The sequence below is a fragment of the Hoplias malabaricus genome, chromosome 14 (assembly GCF_029633855.1).
Source record: "Hoplias malabaricus isolate fHopMal1 chromosome 14, fHopMal1.hap1, whole genome shotgun sequence".
Lineage (NCBI taxonomy): Eukaryota > Metazoa > Chordata > Actinopteri > Characiformes > Erythrinidae > Hoplias > Hoplias malabaricus.
This window is the reverse complement of record NC_089813.1, coordinates 41,233,258-41,244,861: the sequence shown is the minus strand read 5'-3', so window position 1 is coordinate 41,244,861 and position 11,604 is coordinate 41,233,258. Positions and strand designations below refer to the sequence as shown.

Genomic DNA, 11,604 nt, shown 5'->3' with positions numbered 1-11,604 from the left:
CCTTATATCATTGGTGTGAGTAATGAGGGCAACACTGCTGTAAGTTAAATGTGTGTAAATGTGTAAACAACATCTGAGGACTTTAATCGCTCGTGTTCTGGACATGACATACACAGAGGAAACTGATGTCAGTCAAGAACACAAGGACATAAGAACACACTGAGAAACACACCATTTAAAGAAGATAAAACTGTTATTAAAATAAAATTATTAAAGTGCAAAATAGTGATTTCTTTAAGTGAATTTACTCTTTAATGACAAGTGTGTTATGACATATTTTATAATATGAGACATTTTTTGGTTTTATTTCTTATTTATAACTAAATAAATGATAGTTATTTATAATAAACCTTTCTTAATTGCAGCTGCGTTTATTATTTATATTATATTTCTTTCAAATAGTTTGAAAGTTTCTGAATATTAGTGTCACATTAAAACATTACAGATTTCTTTAGAACAAAAGTAATATATTATTAAAAACGTGATTGCAACCCGTTGAGTGTTGGTTTATAGATCTGTGTGTTTCAAGGCATTATGCCTTCTGATTGGGTGGGTGGGTGGGTGGGACTGGATGAAGGACCTCAACTTCGTAATGGCTGGATTTGACGTGAGCCACTCTGGCCTGGGCTGCTAGGAGCTCCAGGTGCTCTCTCTCTGAGAGGACAGAGTGCACAGAGGCCCGGGACCTTAAAACATCAGCATGGATCTTCTGCTTCCTGAGGAAACGAACAGACACACACACACCGTAATTCAACCCAAGACAACAGGTTTATAGGGAGTTCTGTAGGTTGTTAGGATACTGTACCTGTTCTCCAGGTGTGTAGGGAGTTCTGTAGGTTGTTAGGATACTGTACCTGTTCTCCAGGTGTGTAGGGAGTTCTGTAGGTTGTTAGGATACTGTACCTGTTCTCCAGGTGTGTAGGGAGTTCTGTAGGTTGTTAGGATACTGTACCTGTTCTCCAGGTGTGTAGGGAGTTCTGTAGGTTGTTAGGATACTGTACCTGTTCTCCAGGTGTGTAGGGAGTTCTGTAGGTTGTTAGGATACTGTACCTGTTCTCCAGGTGTGTAGGGAGTTCTGTAGGTTGTTAGGATACTGTACCTGTTCTCCAGGTGTGTAGGGAGTTCTGTAGGTTGTTAGGATACTGTACCTGTTCTCCAGGTGTGTAGGGAGTTCTGTAGGTTGTTAGGATACTGTACCTGTTCTCCAGATGTGTACACTGTTCTCAGGATGTTTATTATACTTTACTGGTTAGGACAGAAAACCTGTTCTCTAAGTCCGGATGGTGTTCCCCAGCTCTGTGAGACCCTTTACCTGTACTCAGGTGTGTATGGTCTTCTCCAGGTGCTTAAGACATTGTACCTGTTCTCTAGGTGTAATGGTGTACAAGGTTCTGTACCTGTTCTCCTCCAGGTTTATGGTGTTCCTTAGATGTTTAGACACCTGTTGTCCAGGTGTATAAGTTTCTGTACCTGTTCTTTGGGTGTGTATTGTGTTCTTAAGGTGTGTAAGGTACTGTACTTGTTTTTCAGGCATTAAGATCCTGTACCTGTTCTTCAATTTTGTATGGTGTTCTCCAGGTATATAAGGTTCTGTACCTGTTCTCCAGGTGTGTATTGTATTCTCCAGGTGTATAGGTTACTGTACCTGTTCTCCAGCTGGGTAAGGTTCTGTATCCGCTCTCCAGGTGTGTATGCTGTTCTCTAGGTATTTAAGACACTGTACCTGTTCTCCAGGTGTGTATGGTATTCTCCAGGTATATAAGGTTCTGTACCTGTTCTCCAGGTGTGTATGGTGTTCCCCAGGTGTATAAGGTTCTTTACCTGTTCTCCAGATGTGTACTGTATTCTCCAGGTGTATAGGATTCTGTACCTGTTCTCCAGCTGGGTAAGGTCCTGTATCTGCTCTCCAGGTGTGTATGCTGTTCTCTAGGTATTTAAAACACTGTACCTGTTCTCCAGGGGTATATGGTGTTCTCATAATGTGTCTATGGTGTTTTCTAGGTATATAAGGTTCTGTACCTGCTTTCCAGGTGTGTATGGCATTCTCTAGGTATTTAAGACACTGCCTCTGTTCTCCAGGTGTGTATGGTGTTCTCCAGGTTTATAAGGTTCTGTACCTGTTTCTTCAGGTGTGTATGTGTGTATGGTGTTCTCCAGGTTTATAAGGTTCTGTACCTGTTCTCCAGGTGTGTATGTGTGTATGGTGTTCTCCAGGTTTATAAGGTTCTGTACCTGTTCTCCAGGTGTGTATGTGTGTATGGTGTTCTCCAGGTTTATAAGGTTCTGTACCTGTTCTCCAGGTGTGTATGTGTGTATGGTGTTCTCCAGGTATATAAGGTTCTGTACCTGTTCTCCAGGTGTGTATGTGTGTATGGTGTTCTCCAGGTATATAAGGTTCTGTACCTGTTCTCCAGGTGTGTATGTGTGTATGGTGTTCTCCAGGTATATAAGGTTCTGTACCTGTTCTCCAGGTATTGTTGAATGTGCAGTTTCTGATCCTGTGTGTGCTGCTTGCTGACGGCGACCCGCCTTCTTCTCTCGTGCTGAGAGTTGCTGAGTCTTTGCTGGATGCACTGTCTGGTGATGGCTTTGTTCAGGAAGCTGTGCTGACCACTGAAATGGACAACCATCTGCTGCACCTGGAGTCTCCTCCTTTTCTCCTCCAGGAAGCTGAAGTGTCTCTGGCGTGCGAACTCAATTTCCTCCTGACATCTGTTCCTCTGTAGACTGAGCTTTTTCTCAAGTTCGGCCTTTTCTCGATCCTCCAACAGCAGAGCATCACTCCACCGAGCCACAAGGAAGTGGTCACGGCGACCACGAGCGTCGTCACGGCGACCCTGCAACTGCGCTACCCGCTCCCTTCTCTCCTCCAGGTCCTCAGCTTTCTTGTTCATCTGGTACGCCCTGTCGATCGCCCGGAAAGGGACGAGGCTGAAGAAGTCGTGACACCTGCCGAGGAAGAGGAGAGTTAGACCCCTCTCTGTCTGTCTCTAAACTTATTTCTGTCTGTCCTTGTCTCTTTCTCACTGTCTCCCTCTCATTGCTTCCTCTCTTTCTCACTCCTCAGTAAAAATTCTAATCTCTTCAACACCTCTTTTCTCTCTCTCTGTCATTTCTTTTTTCTCCCCACTCTTTTTTTCTCTGTGGTCTGATGTTCATGCTTTTCCACTTCTCTCTCTCCAGCAGACAGTCTCCATCTGTTCTACCCCTATTTTCACACTCTCTGGTCTCTCACTCTTTCTCAAGCTCCCTCCATCTCTCTCTCTCTTTCTCATTGCTCACCCCCTCTCTTCATCTCTGATCTCATCCTCTCTCACTTTCCCATCTCTCTGTATTTCTCTCCCTGTGCTCTGGTGCTCTCTCTTTTTTCTCTAATGATCTACTCTTCCCATCTATTCTCACTGTGTCCTCTCTCTCTCTCTCTCTCTCTCTCTCTCTCTCTCTCTCTCTCTCTGCCCCCCTTTTCTCTGCTTGTAATTCATTTACAGGTGATTCTTTAACCTGTGAACACCCGTACCTGACGATAAAGCGCTTCTCTGCTGTGATGTTGCGAGGCTGGGGCTGAGGGCAGCGAGGACGCTCAGGTTTCCGTGAATGAAAAACGCTGATGGCCTCCCGCACCTCCTGTCCGAGAACTTTTCGAGATGCCAGCATTTCAGCAAATGGCTCAGAAGAATGCACAGTGGCCTTGAAGCCGAACAGATGGAAGGGCTCCTCGTCTGCCTCCGTGTGGTCAACATCCGTAACGGCAGGATCTAAACGCAGAGGTTAATATATTAATAGAGATTCATATGCAGTGTTTAGTTTGTGGAGGTGCACATGGCTTGGACATAGAGACTTTAGACTCATGGGGAACTGCTCCAGAGCTTTCTTTCCACCCTAGAGTTTTGCCAAATTTTGACCCAATCATCTGTATTTTCCAATCCCATCAGTTTGGTGTGAGATAAACCCTGATATCTGAGACTCACTGACTCTTCTGGAGGGTGTGGCTATGCCCTGGCTCTGTTCAGGGGTGTTACACGGCATCCTCAGCTCCTTCAGCAAAGAACTGTCAAACCACTCCTCACTCAGCAGCTCCTGGGGTTTCTCCTGTTTAAGGGGTTTAACGAGTGTGAGACGATCAGGGCAGTACATGAGGAGGTGCAGTAAATGTGCTTCTAATTCAGGAAATCAAAAAATAAATAAATAAAAAACGTCCGGCACAGCCACTTTGTTGTTTGCTAAAGTTATTAAGAGTGTGAACAATTCCACTCCCGACAGATCTCGCTGCCAAACAGAGAAATAACAAAAAAACAGAAGCAGAACACAACACAGTGCTCCTCTTTTCAGTGCGCACTCTCTCTGAGACTCCTCTAGCTGTAGTCTGGCAGTGAGAGTTCATCTGATTGAGGGGGGTGGCTGTGGAAGGAGTGCTGAAGCAAGGAGGTGGGGTTATTTCAAAGTGTAGACTGAAACTATAGGAAACTGCACTCTGTCAAAGTCCACCTGCTTTCTCAGGTTCACCCACAGTCTCTTCATGGCTGACTCTCTCTGCTCCAGCTGCTGCCAGATACAAAAACACAAAATGTTATTTTCGAATCTGAATTGGAAAATAACTCATATGTGGATTGAATGTGAAATGATAAACCCAACAACTTGTGTATTTTAAATGCTCTGTTTGTCTGTAATGTAACTGTACTGTGATACAGTGCTGTGAGGGCAGCTACCAGGTCGAGCTGATCAGTCCTGCACTCTTTAATCCAGGAACCTTTCGTGGTCTCTGGAGGACGAGGGGTTAACCGTGGAGTTCCCTGTTTCTGTGAACCGCTCCGGGGCAGAGGGCTTCTACACAATCTGCATGAAGATCAGGAGAACTTGTGGCCTTGTGGGATTCAATGCATTCATCTGCAGACATCTGCAATTCATTCTCACATCTTTACATCTCTCACGCCTTAAACTTAAACACAGCATTGTTTTTTGCACATTTTAGTGCACGGCTTTCCTTGTCGTAACATTAACACAGGTCTAAAGTGTGTTCATTTCTGCAGTTGGACACACTGCCACCCAAAACAACATTGACATCCTGCAGCATCTCATCAGATGTCTGTGTTACTGTACACACTAAGCTGCTTTAAAGGAACACTAGGTTGTATTTTTATATTAAATTATAGCTTCAAAATCATTGTGATGCTCCACTGAGCTGTAACTCTGATCTCAGCACTTCAGAAACTGCACTCTGTTACTATTTAAAAGAAGAGGGAAGGAACAGTGCTGTAAGAGTGAATTGCACTTTGCAACTGTAGGGGGTGCCATGGAGCAAAAATATCAAATCTTACCTAGAGTTGCTTTAATACCAAATGTCTGGTGGCACCACAAACCTACAACATACACCTGTTTATTACATGTTTGTGGACAATCTTTTGTTTACCCCAGGTTCCTTCTGGTCAGATATCCTCTGATCCATTTCTGGACGATCAGGATTGGGCAGTAGTTCGCCTGGACCCGGTTTATAACTGCAATTAACCCCTGCAGCGCCTTCATTTCAGTCTTGTATGAGTCCTAAAAATGAAAATGTGCAATAATCAACATGGATATAGAACACTGCAATCAAATTTATTACTGAAATTGTGTTAATATTCAATAATAATTTATTCATTCATTATCTGTAACCGCTTATCCACATCAGGTTCGCAGTGGGTCCAGAGCCTACCTGGAATCATTGCAAGGCAGGAATACACCCTGGAGGGGGCACCAGTTCTTCACAGGGCAACACACACACACACATTCACTCACACACTCAAACCTACGGACACTTTTGAGTCTTCAATCCACCTACCAATGTGTGTTTTTGGAGCGTGGGAGGAAACCCACACAGACACAGGGAGAACACACCACACTCCTCACAGACAGTCACCCGGAGGAAACCCACGCAGACACAGGGAGAACACACCACACTCCTCACAGACAGTCTCCCGGAGGAAACCCACGCAGACACAGGGAGAACACACCACACTCCTCACAGACAGTCACCCGGAGGAAACCCAGGCAGACACAGGGAGAACACACCACACTCCTCACAGACAGTCACCCGGAGGAAACCCACATGGACACGGGGAGAACACACCACACTCCTCACAGACAGTCACCCGGAGGAAACCCACGCAGACACAGGGAGAACACACCACACTCCTCACAGACAGTCACCCGGAGGAAACCCACGCAGACACAGGGAGAACACACCACACTCCTCACAGACAGTCACCCGGAGGAAACCCAGGCAGACACAGGGAGAACACACCACACTCCTCACAGACAGTCACCCGGAGGAAACCCACGCAGACACAGGGAGAACACACCACACTCCACACAGACAGTCACCCGGAGGAAACCCACACAGACACAGGAAGAACACACCACACTCCACACAGACAGTCACCCGGAGCAGGACCCAAACCCACAACCTACAGGTCCCTGGAGCTGTGACTGAAACACTACCTGCTGCGCCACCGTGCTTAGGGTACTGTAGTGCCTATTTGATCAATCGATACCAGATCAATACTCACCGTCTTTAAAGATGGATACAGGTTCACACCGAACTGAGCAGACATTGTTTTAAATTTTGGAGGAAGGAGCCAGTTTTGGACAATTTCCTCATCAGAAATGATGTGTTTATCCAGGGCCTTTAGGGTCCAGACAGTGTTGACCACGCAGTGTCTGTAATTCGGTTTCAGACTCAGTGGAGTGTCGTAAAGGGTCAGAGCTGTTAGTTTGGGACACCCAGACAGAGCAATGATGTTTCTCCTCTCCACGATGCTGTTGTCGTGTAGATTGAGTAGCTGTAAATCTTTCAGATTGCTCCAAAACGAAGCACTGGGAAGGTGGGTAATCTGTACAGAGAAAAGAAGTTGATTAAACCAAAACACAGCTCTCTTAATATCTAAAGGCCCAGGTTGCCCAAAGAGTAGATCCAATATCATAAACAGAGCGATAGAGCTGCGTCTGCCGTGCTGCAGGTAGCGTTACTGGGAATCTTTAAGATCTGTGGTTATAGGAATAAAGAACTAATTTTTAAACCCACTCTAAGCAATGTATTTTACGTTTATTTACAATTTATTAAAGAAAAAAAAAGCTACTGACGACACTGACCTGATTCCCTCTGAGGTCTAGTTTTACTAAGTGCACGCACTCTATAAGAGGCTCTATCCTGGTCAGAAAGTTGTCGGACAGGACACAAATCTTCAGTGTTTTGCAGTGTCCAAGCTGGTCCAGGTTCTTCAGCAGCAGGCCGCTCAGACTGACCACCAGCACGTCCTGCAGATCGGTGGCATTCTTTATTGGTGATGTGTGTCTTCCATGCTCCAGGATTAAGGATTCAGAACAGTTCACCAGAAAATCCCTCTGAGCTCTAAGAACATCCATTGGGGAGCAGTCAGGGCCCTTTCAGCCTTCAGCAAAGACTTAGGGACCTCTGTGAAATAATAAAAAAAAGATATAAATAAATATGCTATTGGGTGGCACGGTGGCGCAGCAGGTAGTGTCGCAGTCACACAGCTCCAGGGACCTGGAGGTTGTGGGTTCGATTCCCGCTCCGGGTGACTGTCTGTGAGGAGTGTGTTGTGTTCTCCCCGTGTCCATGTGGGTTTCCTCCGGGTGACTGTCTGTGAGGAGTTGGTGTGTTCTCCCCGTGTCCATGTGGGTTTCCTCCGGGTGACTGTCTGTGAGGAGTTGGTGTGTTCTCCCCGTGTCCATGTGGGTTTCCTCCGGGTGCTCCGGTTTCCTCCCACAGTCCAAAAACACACGTTGGTAGGTGGATTGGTGACTCAAAAGTGTCCGTAGTTGTGAGTGAATGTGTGAGTGTGTGTCTGAGTTGCCCTGTGAAGGACTGGCGCCCCCTCCAGGGTGTATTCCCGCCTTGCGCCTGATGATTCCAGGTAGGCTCTGGACCCACCGCGACCCTAAATTGGATAAGGGTTACAGATAATGGATGGAAATATGCTATTTTTACTTAAAGTATTTTGTAATAGAAATGATAACAATAACAACAACAACAAATATATAAATACTTGGCTTTTTTACAAACAGCATGTTTAATATCTGAGATTTGATAAATGCAGTGTTAAATGTAAGGTGTTTTATGGAGCCCTGCAGGTGATCATTGTTTTTTTAAATATCAGGTGTGCACACTTAATAACGAGTGGGAACATCTTAATAAGATATATTTATGACGAAATAAGGTAATAATACTCAACAAGGATTTACTCAACAAGTCATGGGATTAAATTATTTTAATCAGTGTGAAAGCAGGGATCCGTAGAAGTGTTATCTGAACAGCAGCATAAATAAATAAACAAATATCACATTACTTAAATACTTTAAAAACACCACTGTTAACAGCTCTGAACAAAGTATCGCATTTTGTTATACCTCCTTAACCATGGAATGAGGAAGAAAACGGGTTGATTCACACTTTCGTTTGACGATACTCCTGCTACCTGAGGGTGATTTAAATCTCCCGTGTTTAAATATTTTATTCGCAGGTTTGTAGACATTTGTTTAGAACCGTTGCCATATCTATCGTTATGTAGTGAAGAGTCGATTCTTACAGTGTCGATTCTTCATCTCCAAAGTCTTTGGGAAACGGGGAAATCATTCAGAAATCCGTTATATCAATCATTATGATCTGCGAAGGGTCTAAATTATTGTTAAATCATCTTTAAATGTTTTAAATCTTTAAATCTATCTGTGGCTCTGGTGCTGTTCTGAGGAGTATACGACAACTGAGAAATCCTGATTCATGGTGCTTCTCTGGTTAACGGAGAGGATTCATTTCTAAACTGCCTTGTAAAAATTAATTAGAGGATGAAGGATTCGAATCAGAGTCGACTCCGTAAAACACGGAGTTGTTCATCACTATCGTAACGTAATGCTACAGCGACCATAGCAACATAAAACACGGACGGATATTTTATTAATATTTTAAGATATTTTATTACTTACATACATGTAATAATATTTGTAAATACTTTTATTAAATATTTTTAAATAATATTTTTTAAATATTTAAAATGAGGGTAAAAGGGTGTCACGTGACTCGGAACCAGGAAGTCTGTGTAAACACTGAAGGAGGCGCAACAGTGAATGGGGTGGTGTTAAACACATGAAACAGAAGAATTAAACTCTTATTTCTACACTTATAAAATTGAACGAGGACTCGTTTCTTTAAAGAAACGCTTTTTGCTTAATTTTGTAGTCCCTGGCCATTTGTTTCTAGGTTGTAGGCTTAATTATCCAGCTAAAATATAGTTTAAACTGAGTCTAAACTGTTCACAATGACAGAACTCAACACAATCAAAGCTAAAAACACTCAACTGCAAAAAGCCACCAAGGAGAAACTGGACAAGTTCAACAGAATGAGGGGTAAAGACCATTTATGAATATTACAGCTGGTTTAGAATAATGATTTATAGTCATGGTCTCACTTTATGCTCCCTACATACTCTCTCTGTGTCTGCGTGGGTTTCCTCCGGGTGACTGTCTGTGAGGAGTGTGGTGTGTTCTCTCTGTGTCTGCGTGGGTTTCCTCCAGGTGACTGTCTGTAAGGAGTGTGGTGTGTTCTCCCTGTGTCTGCGTGGGTTTCCTCCGGGTGACTGTCTGTGAGGAATGTGGTGTGTTCTCTCTGTGTCTGCGTTGGTTTCCTCCGGGTGACTGTCTGTGAGGAGTGTGGTGTGTCCTCTCTGTGTCTGCGTGGGTTTCCTCCGGGTGACTGAGGAGTGTGGTGTGTTCTCTCTGTGTCTGCGTGGGTTTCCTCCGGGTGACTGAGGAGTGTGGTGTGTTCTCTCTGTGTCTGCGTGGGTTTCCTCCGGGTGACTGTCTGTGAGGAGTGTGGTGTGTTCTCCCTGTGTCTGCATGGGTTTCCTCCGGGTGACTGTCTGTGAGGAGTGTGGTGTGTTCTCCCTGTGTCTGCGTGGGTTTCCTCCGGGTGACTGAGGAGTGTGGTGTGTTCTCCCTGTGTCTGCGTGGGTTTCCTCCGGGTGACTGAGGAGTGTGGTGTGTTCTCTCTGTGTCTGCGTGGGTTTCCTCCGGGTGACTGTCTGTGAGGAGTGTGGTGTGTTCTCCCTGTGTCTGCATGGGTTTCCTCCGGGTGACTGTCTGTGAGGAGTGTGGTGTGTTCTCTCTGTGTCTGCGTGGGTTTCCTCCGGGTGACTGTCTGTGAGGAGTGTGGTGTGTTCTCCCTGTGTCTGCGTGGGTTTCCTCCGGGTGACTGAGGAGTGTGGTGTGTTCTCTCTGTGTCTGCGTGGGTTTCCTCCGGGTGACTGTCTGTGAGGAGTGTGGTGTGTTCTCCCTGTGTCTGCATGGGTTTCCTCCGGGTGACTGTCTGTGAGGAGTGTGGTGTGTTCTCCCTGTGTCTGCGTGGGTTTCCCCCGGGTGACTGTCTGTGAGGAGTGTGGTGTGTTCTCCCTGTGTCTGCGTGGGTTTCCTCCGGGTGACTGAGGAGTGTGGTGTGTTCTCTCTGTGTCTGCGTGGGTTTCCTCCGGGTGAATGTCTGTGAGGAGTGTGGTGTGTTCTCCCTGTGTCTGCGTGGGTTTCCTCCGGGTGACTGTCTGTGAGGAGTGTGGTGTGTTCTCTCTGTGTCTGCGTGGGTTTCCTCCAGGTGACTGTCTGTGAGGAGTGTGGTGTGTTCTCCCTGTGTCTGCGTGGGTTTCCTCCGGGTGACTGTCTGTGAGGAGTGTGGTGTGTTCTCTCTGTGTCTGTGTGGGTTTCCTCCGGGTGACTGTCTGTGAGGAGTGTGGTGTGTTCTCTCTGTGTCTGCGTGGGTTTCCTCCGGGAGACTGTGACGAGTGTGGTGTGTTCTCTCTGTGTCTGCGTGGGTTTCCTCCAGGTGACTGTGAGGAGTGTGGTGTGTTCTCTCTGTGTCTGCGTGGGTTTCCTCCGGGTGACTGTCTGTGAGGAGTGTGGTGTGTTCTCCCTGTGTCTGCGTGGGTCTCCTCTGGGCACCCAAAGGCCACCCGTTCTATTCCTTGACTGGCAAGAACTAACGGGGCAGAGGGAATGAAAAGACAGTGCTTTTTCTTCCCTCAACTTTCACAGCTGTGGTGCCCTTTAATAAGGCGCCTCTTTTAAAATTGCTCTGACATTTTTTATGGTTGTATCAATGATTTAAACTAGATATATGACGTTAATCTAGATTTTAAAGCCTGCTCATATCTAAACTTCAAAGCATATGTTTTTTTTGTGACTGATCTTGATGTGAATTGTTTTTCCAGGGAGGGAGGTGAATCCTGGAGAGTTCTGGGACCTTGTGGTCATTACTGCAGTGGACGAGGACCAGAGAGTCGCGTACAAACTCCAGATTCGAGAGAAGTGTGATAGGAAAGAGCTGCCGGTTGGTGTCAGTTACCACGTGTTTGCAGACCCCCCAGGATACAAGATAGGCAAGAACAACCACAGATGATGCTTTTAAATCGTGTATATCTCACATATGCTGCAAAATGGTGATACAATTCTGCATCTGGTGTTGATACAGGTAATGGAGGGTCAACCCTACACTCCCTGCAGCTCCTAAATGATGAATATGGCGAGGCCCTGTCCAGTTTCAGAGTCATTTTGATACACGCAGGTAAGTGA

General features: G+C 45.7%; 2 protein-coding genes across 3 annotated transcripts in view; one reads left to right on the top strand and one right to left on the bottom strand.

Moving 5' to 3' along the window:
* Positions 1 to 532: 532 nt before the first annotated feature.
* lrriq3 (leucine rich repeats and IQ motif containing 3) lies at positions 533 to 8,541 on the bottom strand. The gene is made up of 10 exons (XM_066643281.1): positions 8,404 to 8,541; positions 7,126 to 7,447; positions 6,543 to 6,866; positions 5,408 to 5,538; positions 4,707 to 4,833; positions 4,486 to 4,542; positions 3,969 to 4,089; positions 3,518 to 3,755; positions 2,461 to 2,949; positions 533 to 716 (listed from the first exon to the last, which is right to left on the bottom strand). Exons 2-10 carry the CDS (start codon positions 7,396 to 7,398, stop codon positions 533 to 535), a joined length of 1,944 nt encoding a protein of 647 aa, XP_066499378.1. The 5' UTR covers positions 7,399 to 7,447; positions 8,404 to 8,541.
* Positions 8,542 to 9,108: 567 nt separating this feature from the next.
* The window catches only part of tnni3k (TNNI3 interacting kinase), a 24,198-nt gene continuing 21,702 nt past the window's right edge, over positions 9,109 to 11,604 (top strand). For both annotated transcript variants that reach the window (XM_066643691.1, XM_066643690.1), the window contains exons 1-3: positions 9,109 to 9,396; positions 11,244 to 11,411; positions 11,504 to 11,596. In XM_066643691.1, coding sequence (XP_066499788.1) covers positions 9,309 to 9,396; positions 11,244 to 11,411; positions 11,504 to 11,596 — 349 coding nt within the window. In that variant the 5' untranslated portion in view covers positions 9,109 to 9,308. The remainder of the gene's footprint in view (positions 9,397 to 11,243; positions 11,412 to 11,503; positions 11,597 to 11,604) is intronic.